The sequence below is a fragment of the Mycteria americana genome, chromosome Z, assembly GCF_035582795.1.
Source record: "Mycteria americana isolate JAX WOST 10 ecotype Jacksonville Zoo and Gardens chromosome Z, USCA_MyAme_1.0, whole genome shotgun sequence".
Taxonomy (NCBI): Eukaryota; Metazoa; Chordata; class Aves; order Ciconiiformes; family Ciconiidae; genus Mycteria; species Mycteria americana.
Window position 1 is genome coordinate 12,322,045 of NC_134396.1, and position 16,899 is coordinate 12,338,943.

The 16,899-nt window shown below is 41.8% G+C and overlaps 2 protein-coding genes across 3 annotated transcripts in view; one reads left to right on the forward strand and one right to left on the reverse strand.

Moving 5' to 3' along the window:
• CDC20B (cell division cycle 20B) overlaps positions 1–12,069 on the reverse strand; it is a 33,928-nt gene extending 21,859 nt beyond the window's left edge. Inside the window, exons 1-2 of the mRNA XM_075526986.1 lie at positions 11,863–12,069; positions 11,558–11,629 (exon numbers count right to left, since the gene is read on the reverse strand). Coding sequence (XP_075383101.1) covers positions 11,558–11,629; positions 11,863–11,925 — 135 coding nt within the window. The 5' untranslated portion in view covers positions 11,926–12,069. The remainder of the gene's footprint in view (positions 1–11,557; positions 11,630–11,862) is intronic.
• Positions 1,164–5,625, forward strand: GPX8 (glutathione peroxidase 8 (putative)). Of its 2 annotated transcripts, XM_075527337.1 has the most exons (3): positions 1,170–1,427; positions 2,036–2,297; positions 4,864–5,619. In XM_075527337.1, exons 1-3 carry the CDS (start codon positions 1,221–1,223, stop codon positions 5,025–5,027), a joined length of 633 nt encoding a protein of 210 aa, XP_075383452.1. In that variant the 5' UTR covers positions 1,170–1,220; the 3' UTR covers positions 5,028–5,619. The 2 variants fall into 2 exon arrangements, with proteins under 2 accessions (XP_075383453.1, XP_075383452.1); XM_075527338.1 differs by lacking the exon at positions 2,036–2,297 and having other exon boundaries at positions 1,164–1,427; positions 4,864–5,625.
• Positions 12,070–16,899: the final 4,830 nt, after the last annotated feature.

Consider the following 16,899-nt stretch of genomic DNA (forward strand, 5'->3'; position numbering starts at 1 on the left):
CAAAAAATCAGAGTGATAAGAAAAACAACTGAGACAGAAATCACTCTTCAAAGGTGGTTTGGACTGGGAGGAAAAGAAAGTTAGCAGAGACTGACAAGCAACACAGGCTGAAAGTCAAGTAATAGTGTAAGTAATAGCTTAGAAAAGCCCAAGAACAGAAATGCAAGGAGGACAAAACAAAATCCTGAAAGCTGAGAGGAAGAGAGGGAATAGCAAATTGACAGAAAGAAAGAGGGAAGAACTGAGCAAGGGAAGACGTGAAAAAAAGACAGAGAAAATTTTGGTTTTTCTGTAACTGAGCTGTAACCACTACATGTTGATGTACCTTCAGGAACCAAGAGCAACAGGCAAACATCTTTATAATATAAAACAATAAAATGAAGACAGATAAGACACCAGACTTGTGTGGCTCTAAGTTTCAGAGTGTCTTTAACAATTGCCTCAGCAAAACACCACCGGAGCTGCCTGGCTTAGACCTGAGATTCTCAGCTAACTCATTCTTCTCTCACGCAGACCTTCTGTCTTCTCATCTCAGCACAGCTAGTTGCCAGTTAGCCAGTAGCAATAAAAATAGCAACCTATTTTCCATCATCAGCCACTGCTCCCATTACAAAAAACCCATTTTATTTTCTTCCCTTATGCCAGCCTATAAACAAGGGGTTTTTCTCTGCCCCACGTGCTGTAAAAGAGTTTTACAAAGCTGCCTGTGATCCACAGCAGCTGATGAGAGGCAGGACAAAGATTGTAAACTGGGTGGCTTCTGCCATATTGCCCTCCTTCTACCTAAACAGCTGGCCCCAAACTGCTTCTCCAGGTCTGTCTGATGGCATGGGTGCCTGCTGCTGAACAACTCTGCCAGGGACACCCGGGGGGGCCAGGGGATGTGCAGGAGCTGCACTACAGACTCACAAAAGAGGCCCCTCCCAAGACAATGTGCAAACACTGGAGTAACCCACACAGGTCAGTTAAACAGAGCAATCAGCATCCTTAGGTGATGGGAACACACTTATCATTCATTTCTTTTTTCCCCAGCCAGAGAAATTTCTGTACTTTACCAAGAACTCTGAAGCCCAGCAGAGGCACTGTGAGACGAAACAGTTACTTCTGCAACAGGGACAAAATGAGCAGCTTGTTCCTTCCAGTCCAAGCTGCGAGTTTCGTATTTCAGCTCCTCCTTCACATTCCAGGCCTGCCCAGACTCCTCTCCAAAGATTTCGAAAATGGAGCCTCTCACAACTACTTATCCTCTGAAATACTCAGTGCCCAAAGCCAGAGTCTTTGTTGTCTTTCTGTCAATGGTTTTGTGTACCGCCATTCTCTGCCTGCTGCAACTCAGATTTTTTAAACCTAAAATCAAAGATTTTTATTCTTTCGAAGTCAAGGATTCACGAGGAAGGATCATTTCCTTGGAGAAGTACAGAGGGAAAGTAAGTTACAACTTCATTATATCTTTGTGTTGCGTCTTTACTGACAAACAGGTCTCCATTTCTAGGTTAACAAAAAGTTTGGTTATGGGAATTTTTGGCAGAGATTTGTGCTAAATTCCTGTTCTTCAAACAGTAAGCTGGAGAGAAATTTATTTTATCTAGGCCTGCTCCAGGAATTAAGTATTAGATCTAATAAATTGAGAAAAATTGTATTTCACATTCTTTATTATAAATCAATATAGCCTAATAATACAATGTGTGCATTTTAATCTTAAGAATGATAGCATGTTTTGTTGAATTCTGGAAGTCTGTCTAGTAAATATGATTTTAGTGCCTGTCCTAAATATCTGCTTTTTTACATGCTTATATTTAAACAAAGCTGTAAGTTTAAGTTTATCCATTTATTGGATTTTTTAAACGGGTTGTCTAAGAGTAAAAATCTTGAGCTGCTATCATCCTTATCTGTTTAGTGAAATTACGATCAGATTAAATTTAGCCTTCAGGCAAGAACGATTGTGGTAGTGGGAGATGCCATTTTAAGACGTAATTGTAATCTCCACGCCATCTCTAGGTTTTTTTCTTACTCTTATAACTTTATTTCTCTGAAGGCAACTTTGGTTGTAAACGTGGCCAGTTACTGCCAACACACAGACAAAAATTACATCGCACTGCAAGAACTACACAGAGAGTTTGGTCCCTCCCACTTCACTGTGCTGGCCTTTCCCTGCAACCAGTTCGGAGAATCAGAGCCCAGTTCAAGCCAGGAAATAGAATCTTTTGCCAAAGGAAACTATGGAGTAACCTTCCCTGTTTTCCACAAAATCAAGATCCTAGGATCAGAAGCAGAGCCCGCCTTTAAATTTCTAATAGGTAACTGTTTTATTTTATATATCAAGCTGCCTGTAACCATGGTATTCTCCCTAAATTCCAGTCTGTGTGCGTTTGTCAGGGAACATCGTAGTCTTCATAGTCTATGGAGAGAAACAGGCACTCAGCATACAATTCATCTCATTTCAATGTGGATATCAAAAATATGGTCAGAAGAGTCGTACCCTGAAACCATCTGTTTCTTCCCACAGCTAGAAACATCCATTTTGTGGATGTATAAACTTGAGTGCAAAGACTCCCACTTACGAAATCCCATTTCAAATTATGTGACTTTTGTTGAAAAATTACTTTTCTTATGGACAAAAATGTAAGTATGGGGGGGTCTTAAAATTACTGGAGGATTTTACATAAACACATGCAGATGAAAAGATTCCTTGTTCAGCAGACTCATATGTCCACCTTTATGTAAACTATTGTAAAGCAGGATTATATATACTGTAGTTAATATAATCACTGATTTGCATTAATGTGTCTTGTGAACTTCAGGGCCCGGCCTGCAAAGCCAACGCGCACAAATATTCCTGTTACAGTAAGCATTTACTGACTTAGAGCCTCATACTCTCACAAGCAAAATGAGACTCTCTTCAGTTGACCAAAGAGCCCACAGACCTAAAGACAACTTAAAAAGCCTCTGAGTTTTCCTGAGCTTTGGCCAGGTCTTTGACCCATACTAAACACTGATATATGAAAGAAAGGATAATTAGAACGTAACCCTTCTCTATCCCATCATTTTAACTAGAAAATAAGGTAGGAGAAGGCCCAAACCTGTATTCCATCTCCTTGCCCCAAGATAGGATCACATTTACCCAAATCAGTACTACACGTGCTTCTCCAAACTATTACAGTATGAGAGATTCCAAAACTTCCCAGTCTATTCCAGTTCTTCACAGCTCCTCTTGTCAGAAAGCTATTTCAACATCTAAATGAAATCTTTCTTACACCACTTAAGTCTGTTGCTTCTTGCCATATACTCTGCGATACCTCTTATGTACTTGAAAATTATTACCATTTAGGAGTCATTTAAGTGGTCACCATTGTCACTGTAACTGTGTTTCTTCCTACCTCCCCTTAGGCATGTCACCAAAGACCTCAGGTAAAGCCTCGTTGCTCTGAGTTGCCTGATGTCCAGTGGAATTACTGAATGCACTCTGGAGGTCCCTCTCAGTTCATTATAGAGGAGACTAGAGCACGTAGGTACCAGCTGGGTGGGATGAATCCAGATTGTAACTACCAGTGCAATCAGTATCAGACATTAAAACCTACACAGAAACAGAACAGCCGTATGCACTCAGTCGGTTCCTATTTGACACGCTGTTCACCCACAAGAAAGAAAAAGATCCTCTGGTACTTAAATATTTTGAAATAAGGTCTTTCTTTTCCCACATTCCTCTGCTTCACATGAAATGACTGTGAAACTTCAATTAAAGAAGCCCCTGTTTTCTTCATGTAGCTGTCTTGACAATCACAAGGTTGAACATCTTCATGCTACACCCCCTTGTGATTGTGACTGCTAGCTACAATTTGTCCAGCACTGTCAGATAGTCTAGTGCAAAAAGAATCCACTGGCAGCATAATCATGGTGCCAAGGCCTTTACTCAACTGCTTCTTGTTGCTTTCATAGCAGTAAAGTATTTTGTTGGGCCAGTGCAAGGTTTGTGGCCTCACCTTTCCTCAAATAATGTCCAGCTTCCTATGTGTTTGTACTTTGTATGAGTTATTCATATGCATTAATGAACACTGGAAGAATATTCAGAGATGGAGTTATGTTACTTCAACGCTGATCCTAGGTACAAAAACCCAGCAAAGATATAATTACTAGCTGGGCCAGAGCCTCCATGACATGAGCTTTACCACACCCATTTGATTGCCATGGTGTCCCCTTACAGTCATGACATTACAAATGTAGTCCAATGGCAAAATTCAACCCGTTGCGTCCAAGATTCAGTGTAGGGTTCAGCACTGCTCACCACTGGACACCTGTTCCCTAGTCAAGATCTGCTGGAGTTTTCTTCTAGTTCTTCTCTCAAAAAGAGATTTCCCTCTAAACCTGTGAGATCCTCCAAGGACAAAGCCAGAGTCAGGAAACTGCTGCCTTCTCTAGGAGCCACGTAGTTTCCTGATAGCCCCTTGATCTCAGAAATTATCTTGCCAGGTTTTATGATAGCAAAGATACCAGTAAGGTTTTGCCTCATGGGATGAAAGAAGCTGAATTAAGCCATCACCAGTATGACTTCCTGCTCCCATTTCACTTCCCCTAACCCGACATAAAACTGGGGATTCCCCAAATGATTATGCAGCCCTCATATCCTCCTCCCTGGGAAGCAAAGTGTAGTAAAAGTAGGAACTCTTAAACAGTTTCACAAGAAGGCGAAAGGATCATTCACTTCCCACTTTTCAGATCATTAACACCAACCAGTAAATCTAAGCTCAGATTACTAGCAAAGAACCAAGTGGGATTATTTCAACATAAATAGTTGAAGAATCACTGCAGGGTAATGAAACAATGACAAGTGGAAGTCACTAAAATGATCTGATGCCATTCTTGCAGATTCTTCAAAGAAAGAGCCTCGATGGAATTTCTGGAAGTACCTTGTCAGCCCTGAGGGTAAAGTTGTGAAATACTGGAGACCTGAAGAGCCCATAGAAAGTATCAAGCCAGAAGTAGCATCATTAATCAGGCAGATTATCATGAAAAAAAGAGAAGACCTCTGAAAAAGCCATTCATGCTGTGAATCCATTCAATAGCGTGGGTACACAGCCTTACTACATTCCTGGGAAATGCTGCTAGAAGCTAAACCATCAGGTGATTTTACTTCTCTTTGGCATTAGTATTTTCAGCTACACTATGTCTATTACTGTTGGATTGGCTCCTACAACTTGAGAACCACTGAAGTTACTGAAAATGGCAAAGCACTCAGTACCTTGCAGGGATGAACCTTCAATTTGCATAAAGTTTCTGAATGTTTCTTTAAACTGCTGACAATAGCTAATTACAATTGTCACCAGCAGTGAGATAGCTAAAAAGAAGGGGATTTGTTGATACATTGCTCAGTATTTGCACAGAAGAGTTTTGTTTCCCATCTGCCAGTAACAAATAGATTTTGATATTCCATTAACACATAATTGCCCTGACTGAAAGACATAGGGCCCAGAGGCATCATACCAGGGTTTTTAGAGATAAATGCGACTGAAGATACCAGCTTGGCAGTATCTTATCAAGGAAGATTACTAAGTTGTGAAGCTGTCAATTTAGTTGTAAAAAACTGTACATAGAAAATAAAATTACTAAAAGAAAAAGAAGAAATTGCAAAAATGTTTCCTTGCCTGCTTTGTGTTTTGATTAATTTTACATTTCACCTTTACAGCAATACCTTTAACCTCTTTAGCTTTCTCCATACATTTGCACTGCAGTACAGTGCCTCGGCTGTGAGCTCATCTCCTGCTGGATTCCCAGTCTTCTGACCTGGGTGAAGGCAGGGCCTGTGTGAATGAATATACATGGTTGCTTACGGCAGGATTCAAGGGGCAACAAAAGTCAACAGCCTGGCACTCTTAACAGACATCTTTCTGAGACAGTCCAAGACAATGCTCACCAGCCATCTACCTCACATCTCTGGAATAAAACAACAGTCTTCAAGTAGAGGTAGAAGAAGGGGATGAAGGTTCATGGCTTCAAGCCCCACTCTTCTGACCTTGCAATCCTGCATGTAACTGCAAACCCATTTCCAGTTCTGTTCCACTGTTCTATTTCAAACTGCCAAGTGTTTTGTTTTATGTTTAATGAAAGGAGACAGTAAATTGGAATAAGGAACCTCATTGCAGCTGTCCAAGTCTTAAATGAGGCCTGAGAGAATAGAAATGAGAGAAACCAGTGTCTCAGAAGAGTTTTCTATATGAAAAAGGACTGGTAGCAGTAGTGCTGTTCTCTTGTAAGACTAACAGTGACTGAAAATACCTGAAGTACTTCAAAACATTTTCCAATAAAAATAGCCACTTAACGGTATTAAAAAGGTGAGAAATTCAAAAGCAATCTAAAAAATAAAATATTTTTTCATTCATCTGTGGAATTCATTGAGAATTTCACAGGCAGCCCCTGAAGGATAAGGACATAAAAAGATTTTAAAAGATTGAGTAATGATACTGATGTGGAGGATTAAACAGTCAGCCTCAATAATGACAACCATCATTTTGGAAGGGAAGTCAAACCTTATGCATGACAATTTTAGCCATTCTAACTTTCAGAGATCAGTTAAGGCCTATGTAGGGGTCTAGTTAGTCCCAATGTGCCTACTGCTGGTGTTTCAGACCAGCCTCTGAGCTGTTTGCCATTAGCCCACAAGATTCCACATCCAATCCGTCAAGACAGTTCCTGTTCTTATGCTGAGGTCCTGTGTCTCCTTGTACATGTACAGTTCCAGCTTTGGGAACATTTAGCAGAACATGTCAGGTGAGTTTTGTCACATGTCCGTGCTGCTTTAATGGAGCAAGGAAGGGAATTGAGTTATGGATTGTCTCCCCTCACTGGGAGCAATCTAGGTTCCACGGAACTAAGTGGCAGGACAACATTTTTCCCATAAATGGTGGATGATATCTTTACTTGAAAATGTACACAAGTAAAACATGCATGTCCATTCATGTGCACTGCTATAGCTCCCTGCTTTTCATATCACTGAATAAAAAAGGTAGGTATAAAGAAATGTTGGGTGGTGTTAGTGTAACACCTGAAAAATCTATTTTAGTTCTGGTATTGCCTGAGAGTTACTCAGCATATGGGAAATTTCACGTGAGTTCTTCAAATACCTTATGAAAGACAAACAGTGCAGTATCATTTTCTAGTTTGGAAGGAATCACGAGGGAAGGGAATGTGCACACCTTGCTTGTGATTCACTCACTAAAGCTCATATTCTGTTTTCCACAAGATACACTGCAACCTTAAATAACTCAATGCCAGCATTAAGATCAAATATCTTTCCTGGTATTCAGAAATAGCATGGGATATTAGCAAATGAGTGGACAGAATTATTTAACTCACTGCTTCCTGAATTACTTTTACTTCAGATGCCTAGAAAAAGAAGGTTTTGCCTGAGAAAACAGTCATGAAATTTCTTATTTCACCATTTGGTCACAATCCACTATAACCATTTTCTGTAAAAATTTGAATATAGGTACCATTCAGTCCTGATTCAACACAGAGTTCAAGTTTTTCAAAGTTTACTGTTAATTAACATTCCTCCAAACACTCAGTATGTTTATATTACTTATTCTTCATAAGACATACCAGCTTTTCCCATGTAATATTTAGGGCAGATCACTGATAAACTAATCACTTCTTTCTTAAAACCAAGTTACCAGTTATCCAGGGTAAAAATAAAGCATCTTTAACTGCCAAATCTACACAGACTCGGAAAGGCAAATAAATGAAAGTTAGAACACTGTTATACAAGCACACATCTATCTATAGTCAAAAGCCACCAAAGTAATATGAATACATGTTTGTATAAATATCCATTTAGTTACGTAGGATATAGCATATAAAAAAAATACTAAACTACAAACCCTATAAACAGATTAAAATCGATTTATTGGATTCATAAATAATTCCACCAATTTAAGATAAAACTGCCCTTTTAAGAAGGTTAATAGCATTCAGTCCATGAGTGTTAAAGTTTCTTCAACTCCATTTGAGCATAACCTATTGTATCCTTCATCCTAACACTTCCTTCATTCCTATCTCATGCTCCCCTCACTCCTTAGGTCTGACATATACTCATTATCTCCAACAGATACCATTTAACTGGCAGCTCCTCTTTCCAAAAAGTTGCCTGGGAGTGCAAATACTCTAAATAATTACAGTCACTGATTGGACATATCCCTGTTAATTCAAGTATTATCAGAAAATACTTTTTTGCTGAGCCCACATATCAATGCTCCAGTAAACATTTAGTGGTGTAGGAGAAACATATTCACACAGGGCCCAAACCTGAAACTCTTACTTAATACTTACATGATTTTGTAAATTCTTTAGAAACCGGTTGGATTAGCTGTCTAAGTGTGAACACTTATTTTTGCACCCTACATTCACTGAGTCTGCATAACCTAGCACAGCTCCTTTCAGTCAGGGGAACTAGGCAGGCATTGGGCCCCATACCAGCTAAGGATCCAATGAGATATTTATAACAACAGTGTTTATATTCTTGTCTCAACAGTGATGTGCTAATGTGGCAGTGTAGTCAGTTGCTGGTGTATGAAGAACAGCTAACTAACAATAACACTGCCTAATCACCACACACAACATGAGGATCACCCTAATTCTGCAGACCTTCACAAACATTGATTTCTCGTCCTAGGAGACCTTCACTAGCAGCACCCAGGTAAAGCAAGTAATAACAAAGAGTTCCTTTTGCATTCTGTAAGTGCCCGAAGTCCCAGGATGAGACTAGAGGTAATACTCTGTTGCCTGTGGCAGTATGTTTGATAGAAGCTTCCAGTGTAACACAACTCAAAAGGAACAATATGCTTCTAGCCTTTATTCTTCCAAAGTACATATTATGTCCTATTCAAATTGTGTCTCCTGGTTGGTAAGACTATGTGCAGTTGTTTTAATGCATTGCTGTTCACAAATTAAGTTATTCTGAAAAGCAAGAAAAGAAGAAAAACTTCTTTTCTGGAGAGGAAAAGAGAATAAAAACTCTAAAGTTGACTTCTCTTTTTTTCATAGAATGGAAAGGTAATTATTTTTCAGATATAGAACACAGGCAGTTAGTGAGAGGGATTTTAAGCCTTTCCAAAAAAAAAAAAAAAACCAAAAAAAAAAAACCAACCAAATTGCATTTGCCAAATATCATTACAAAAAATTTAAAATCAAACTGTAAAACTCATGTGAAGTTTGTAACTGTGCTTCTTTTGCTTTAAGAAAACTTCCAGAGCTTAAAATTGTTTGAAATGTTTGAATTATTTACCTGTTTTGAGTATTTACAAACTTTCTGTTACCTTGGTATCTAAAAGCAGATGAAAACCAGAGTCTAAATCAACCAAAAATTCTCACAATTCTTTGGATAACGGTGGATAATGGAAATACAAGCCACTGCTATAATACCAAAAATGAGCCTGACAGTCAAAAAAAGCAATAATCAGGTGGACCCAAAAGATTCCTTATACAAAAGTAGTAGCCCTCCATTTGATGATCAAAGTATGTGGAAAAGGATAGCAACTGCATGTTAGCTGATGTTAGAATTTCAACCAGCTAACATACACTGCCATCCCATCACACACAGATGTACCACCTGCATTCCTGGAAATTAGAATCCTAGCACTTTCCAAAGGAACCGCCTTTAAACAGCGATGAGCTGGCCCTGCAGCAGGTGACAGCGCAGTAGTGGCTGCTACATTCAGAAACAGCAGCCAGCTAGCAGTACACTGCCTACCAGGCACAGAGTCCATGCAGAGCGAGATGTCTCATGAAATAACATGCCTGGAAACATCTCTTATTTTCTACCTAAATTCAGCATTGCTCACATGTTTTGAGGTTCATGTTTCATATATGTATATATACAAGTTCAAGCAGTAAATACTGTCCTGAAATAAATGGCACAGATAAGTTTCTGATTCAGCAAGACCTGAATAAAAGTAATAGCATAAAACCTATGTGGAGTATGACTAGAATCAGATCCCAGGCTGTCGAAAAGGAACTGGATAGTGTTGCAAACAGTTTGTTGCCTTAGTCCTACGAGAACCAGTATAGTATGTTATCTCCAAAAGTTAATTAGTATCATACATGCTTTCTTCAGTCCTTTTCTCCCTTGGGCATCCATTTATGGTCACTGTTGGAAGCCGGCCCTTAGTCTAGATGAGCCCAGAGTCTAACTCAGTATAGTCAATTTTAGGTTATTTTGAAATTAGAATTATCATTGGTAACTCCACAGTGCAACTTAACTTTAGGTGATGAGCCACACTGTACCTCCATTTACAGCCACGTAATGGAGGATGCATAAAGATCCCAAGATTCAAGCTTATGGATTTAGGCTGGATGGAGGTAAATTTTTACCTACAACATCCATTTTGATGGAAAGCCCTTCAAAGTCATGCTGGAAAGCAGACACTGAGTTAGACATTTTGTATAAAAGTCAATGAATACCAAATTTGAAGCCTTCCTTTTGCTTCTTAAAATCTGCTCATAAATCACTCAAAATAAATGTCAACTCAATACAAAATAAAACACTAAAACATTTACTTGCCTGAATGCTGCTGTTAGCAGCCACAGAAAAGCATTGGCTAATTGACTTCCACTTATTCCACAACAAGAGGAGGCCACCTCTGAGTTTTCCACGATGCTTTTGAATGAAACAATATGGAGTGCAGCTAGCAGCTGTTGACACATCAGAGACAACAGCCAGCTAACACACACTGCCAGACTGTTACATTCTGTTGAGTTTTGGCCAGTAGCTCTCCCTCACCCCCTGACTGAATTTTCTTCTCCTAGAGCCCAGTCGTTGCTCACTTTAACAACATGGCTTTTCCCATGGGGTTACTTACATAAAGTATTTACGTTGGAGTGACATTCGCAGCATGCTGGTGGCTAACTTCTGTACTGTCATTGTATGTACGCTGCTCATCTGCTTCAGTATTTTCAGTATGGTCAATTCCTTTTACACCTTCACCTCCCACTCCACCAGTTTGCATACTGCAATCTCACCAGGTTTTGTGATCTACGTCAAATCCTTAAGGCACAAGCTGCCCGTATTTTGCCTCTTGCTTACTGTCAAGCATATTGTCGGTGATTAATAGTTTTTCCACCTATGTTCCTACGGTATACGCGAGTTCTCCGTTGTCCCTTTTATCTTTACCACCATCTAAATGGGGACAAGTCGGCTTGCAGTGCCAACAAAAAGACAGCTCTGTACATCCATACAACCCCTTCAATCAAGTCACGTAACTTTTGCTTTTAAACAGCAAGCAGTCCCTCTAGTGCCAAAGGAGAGAAGCCCACAGGTGTTTTTTGATTCCTCCCCTCAACAGATGTCACTTTACTATAACTTGTGTTTTTCTGACACTTCAGATGCTACAGTTAAGAAAGTGCAGATTCCTATTAAGAATTAATAGGAAAGGAAAAAAATAATATAATTTGTTTTTTCAAAATCACTTTTTTCAACAGTTCCCTCCTCTCCCTCCCCCAGAAATGTAAAGAGGGGAACTCTTTAGTGCGGTGCATACAGAGGAGTGTGAATGTCTGTGCCTGCCCTTACCTTAGCTGCTTTCTGTGGGCTTTGCACTCTGCTCCCATTCAGGTGTTCTCCGGCTGTTCTCATCACTTTCTCCTTGAAAGAAACACAGAGGCACAACACTTAACAAACGCGTGGCTCACAGTTTCTTCACCCTAAATCACCCTCCGCCCAGCCTTGCTGCTTGCAAGGCTCCGCTAGGAGCCACGGCCCTCAGGGCAAGGCAGAGCTGCCGGACGGGCAGGGAAAGTGTCTGCCAGGCCAGCTCCTTGGCCACGACCCTTCCCAAAGCAGCGACAGCCCCCCACACCCCCACAGGGCACCATTACCCATGGCAAATCCTCATCCCTCTTGCTTATCCTCCGGGCGGCTCTTTCTAATTTCCCCTCCATCTCCGCCGGGGCTGACTGAACCCGCCGCCGCCTCAGGCGAGGTGACCTGACCTCGAGGTGGGTCCCTGCGGGCGAGGAGGCCCATAAGGGCGTAAACGGATGGACGGAGCAGGTGCGTGGAAGGCAACCTATAGAGAAGGCAACTTATAGCCCAGCCAGCCCTCAAGGCGCCGATTCCTGCTGCACGGGAGGCGGTGCCGGCGGTGCCAGCGCCTCCGCCGCACACCCGCACCACTGCCCGGCGGCCGCCGGCGCCCTTTAAGCAGCCCGCAGGCGCGGCCGGCGAGGCGGGAACCCGTGGGGGGCGACGCGGCCCGGCCCGGCCCGGCCCGCCGGCGGGACGCAGCGCGCCCGGGCTGCGCGGCGGCGCCAAGGAGCGGCGGCGGCTGGCGGCAAAGGAGCGCGGCGCGGCGCGGCGGGGGAAGGCGCGGAAGGGCTGCGGCGGCCGGTGCCAAACGGCCCTGGCTCGTCCCCGGGACGGGCAGGCCGTGAGGCCGTCGCCGCGGGTGGCCGCTGCCTGCCCCCGCCGGGGCCGGTGGGTCACCTGCACAGGGCCGTGTCCTGTGGGGCTGCCCCCGTGGCTATGCCGTAGCGCTCGGGGTGCCACCGCCTCGGCCCCTGCCTGGGGAATGGAGCGAGGGCAGCCTCGGCACGCTCCGCACGCCAAAGCCCTCATGTCGGTTCGTTTCTCACTGAGGTTTTTGCCTGCTGTAAGGCGTCGGGCACAACCATGCAGCAGCGGCCTCGGAGCGAGGCCTGGGGAGCAGTGACTCGCTGAGGCGTTCGGGCCTTCCTGGCCGAAACACAGAGCTGGAGCAGAGACCTAACGTACAGCACCGCACATGTGCACCATGTGGTGGCCGGTGGCATGTCCTCCAGCTGACGTCCCCAAAACCAAAAGTGAGCAAAACCCAACCATCACCATGAACAACAAGACTCATAGAAATAACCTGCAATCATTTCCTTTAACATGATGGGCAAGGGCAGGAGTTGTAGGAGAAAGTGTGAAGAATCATTTTATCCTAGCAGATGAGTTCCTTATGCAGGTGTTTTATGGAGTGCAGGTGACAGGGGCATTGTACGTGCCCTTTGGCACTCGCTTCACCTGAGGAAACTTGAGCACAGATTTGGTAGGAAAGAAGTCAAACACGTTTTTGTTGGAAGAGAGGTTTTAGTTAAATCTGAAGAGATAGGAAGGGAAAAGAAGAGCTGCTACTACATATACCTTCCATGTTTTTTCAAGGCAAGTTCAGAACAGCCCTTTTTCAGCCCTTGTTATAGTTTCAAATTCGGAATGACACCACTTGAGTCTTCAAGCAACAAAAGCTGAGAGAGACGCAGCATGTAAAAGAACCTATTTTTCCTCTTTCTAGCTTTTGGCTCTGAGAATCAACGTTAAAACTGTTGCTTTCTAAGAGTAAGAAACAGAGTGCCACTTCTTAAAATGTGCTCAAAGTTTTCTTCACTTTCTAACCGTTTCACTTTTTTTCCCCAGGAAAACAGGGGAGATTTTTCTAAATTTTCAGTTGGAAAAGTATTATTTGAACCAAAAAAAATTCTCCTGCAAAAATCTTCTCATGTGAAGTCCCATTTCCCACTCAATTCTATTTCTATAGCTGCACATGTCACATCTGCAAAAGGACATAATGTAAGCAAGACTATGGAGAATATTTTTATTGATGCCAGAGTTATAGGCGATACTTAAATATCAGATGATAGAGCCATTTTGCCAAATCAAAGGAAAACCATTTCAAAAGTGCCATTTTATTATCTCACTTTGTATTGGTAAGGACACAGCTAAGCACACCTAGGATACGAAGTGGCTGAGTCACTCAACACCATTTTAATGCTTTGTATAAAACAAACAACACACGAGGCATTGCTACAGTACCATCACAAAGGATTGTTTGCAATGCTTCAGTTGTTCGTTTAACTGAATATGAGCTCTTCCTACAAGATTAACGTTCCACAAGCAAGGCCAGCTAGCATTATCCTGCCTAACAGCAGCTGCTGGCATGCACTGCAAAGCCAGCTCACTTTAATACTCAATGAATCAGCAACACAGGTGAAGTGTCTTGAACTGTTACCTATCAGACCAGTGTTTGGCCCTCTAACAAAGCTTTTGCTTGCACTGAAGAGTTTCTTTCAGATGAGCAAACCTGTAACCGTGCAGTTTGTTTGATAGTGGGAGGAAAGAGGTCACATTCTGAGAGCTATAAGGTTCTGAAGTGGAATAAGACCGAAAGTCTTTCAAAGTCAACAAGGTTTTGTCTGAATGAATTAGAATTAGGATTAATTAATGCAGAGCAAGGCATTAAAGACCAAATAATATGACCCACTGCAATTGGTATTACAAGCAGTGACTCCTGCCCATGAACCCTCAACTCTTGCATGCATGCACCATGAACTAGTTATGAGAAAAGGTTTGGAGGTTTTTTTCTGTAAAAGCTCCTTCCAAACACTGATTAGCAAGCAGAAAACATGCCAAGATACTATATTTGCTAGCAGCCTTAAAATAACTAGATCCTGAAATGAAGTCAGTGGTAAGTAAAATCCAGAAATAAGCAGAAGTGCCATGGGGAAGTCTGAATTGCTTTGTGTTTGTCAAGAAGGATGCGTTGCATCATTAGGCAGGTATTATAACATCAAGGGTAACCTTAAAACTCACTTTGTCACTTGAAGCGCCTGGTATTTTGGAAATGATATGGTAGGTAAAAGCTCTGTTGTCACTCAGAAATTGTAACTGGATTTTAAACACAGGAGTTTTGTTTCCGAAAAGCTGTCCACGGCTAAGTGTATCACTTGTGAAATGCTTCTAGCATCTCACTTAGATGTCTTTGAAGTGAAATGAAAAGGTCATCTTAGTTGTCTTCATTTCTTTCTCACTGTGAACTCATTTTAGGCCCCTCATTATGGAACCTATGCAACTAATTGCTCAATTATTTCACTTACCTACTAGAAACGGGGGTGAATTTTTGTAGCTCACTGTTAAAATATTCCCAAACCAGTATGTAGAAATCGTGTAGTTTGTCCCCGCTGGCAGCAGGTGGTGCTGATATGTTGTTGCTGGGTACATCCTTGAACGCTTGTATGCAGGTTCTCAATCCCATAGTTACTTTTTTTTTTCTCATTCATTACCCTTAAGGTCTTTTCATACTAATCTGTCATCATCATCAGACTTCAGAATTGGTCGAGATAAAATACGAGTTTATAGTTTGAAGGTGAGGTTTGGACATCAATAGCAAGCCTCACAATGTTATCAGAGAATTAAGCACTGACTGAAAGAGCACATTTCAGGAAAAGCTGGATTCATCACATCCAGACTGCTGAACAAGTGCCACTAATACTTGTAGGGCCTGGGTATCTGAGTACATGATAATGAGGGTGCTGCTTGCCAAATGATTGCTGACAAGAGATGATGCTAGCTTACACCAGATTCTGGCAAATAGAAAGATCACAAGAGCTGGTCATAGAAAATTGTCTTAAAAGCAATAGATCACAGGTTGTCTCCTGCTCTTTATGTAAGTTTCTAGATTACTAACAGGAAATTCTTGCTTAAGCCAAAGGCCTAGTTAGAGAAACCTTCCTGGCTAAGGAGCACAGGGCCCTAACACCCAGGGCATACTGAACTGACTAGTTTTCCAGAGAGGATGTAGTCACTGTCTGTGTTACCCAGTTAAATAAAATAAGAAAGGTGAAACAGATTATGTTAAGAAAACAATTACCCTTTTGGAAGTGTGAGGGATCTGAATAAGATTTACCACAGTTTTGAGCTGCTATTTGAACTAGGTGGGAAAAAATTGTTGAACATACTTTGATGAAAATTTGTTTCCATTTTGCCATTGCGAAGTGATGAGAGGTTTCTGGAAACCAAGGCTGCTAACCTCCTGCCAGAGAGAAATGGTGTCCCAGCTTTGTTAGGTGAGATCTTGAGGTACTGAAACATCTTAATTTTTCTTCCTGTATTTCTTCACTGTTCTCTCTAGCTTTTCAGCCACTATCCCAGAAAGATCCCAATCTTCTTACCTGCTCAGTCATATCAGTACTCAGATGCTTCTGAGTGGGTTAGAGGAATGGTTCTCACAGTGGTACAGGGCAAACCATGGGACCTTTCTAAGTGACTGACAATAGTAGTAGATAGTGGTTCCCATTTATAAAAGGGAGCTTTGACCCTCAAGTGTTTCTAACTGCAATGGAAAGCAGAGAAAGGATGGGGAAGGAAGGAATCAGGAAAGTGAAGGGACTCAGTTCACATGGCTGTTCTCCTCACATCGTTAACGCTGCAATGAGCAACCGTTGTTTAGACTCCAGTATGAAATATTGTTGACCATGCAACTGGAATATTCTGGCAGTGAACCCACAGCTTCATTTTAGCTGTACAATGCATGGGTTATTAGATGTCCTTGAGAGGATGAGGCAAGAAAAAGGTTCCTGCTTCTTTGCTGGGGTTTACCTTAAGCCATGCACTTAATACCTCAGTCCGGTAGTCCACTCATCAGACATCTCCCATTTCATTTATCTTTGCCAGCACAGTAAAAGTGGTTGGGAACATGTGGAGCGTGAGCTCTGGAAATGACTGTCCATTATTCCTCCTCAGATGAACCTCAACACCTCAGACATTAAGGAAAATTACATCTCCTACACAAACAAGCAAGAAAATAAAAAAAAAACCTGAACCTGTTCCTTATGTTGCTGCATTCTGTTGCTGCAAGTATGCTGCATTATCTGGATAGAATGACACACGAAAGATGGAGTACCATCTTTATATTTTTTCTGGCTTTTGTCCATTTGTGCCACACCTTCCCCAGTACTTTTATTTTTTAATAAAAGAAATAGATTTGTTTTATTTCCAATGTTAAATTTAGCAATAATGAGGAGCCTGGTTGGCAAGCATGCATAAGTAGGCTAAGGATCTCCAGCTCAGGAGGAATCTGTGTCAGCTGTCAGCTTCTGGCTTGTAAAAGATTTTTACGG

What these genes read in the sequence shown, in the direction of transcription:
- GPX8 (XM_075527337.1), top strand. Translation starts at nt 1,221, where the DNA reads ATGGAGCCTCTCACAACTACTTATCCTCTGAAATACTCAGTGCCCAAA. An exon ending in TGGAGAAGTACAGAGGGAAA is followed by an intron (nt 1,428 to 2,035) that starts GTAAGTTACAAC and finishes ATTTCTCTGAAG; the next exon opens with GCAACTTTGGTTGTAAACGT. An exon ending in CGCCTTTAAATTTCTAATAG is followed by an intron (nt 2,298 to 4,863) that starts GTAACTGTTTTA and finishes CCATTCTTGCAG; the next exon opens with ATTCTTCAAAGAAAGAGCCT.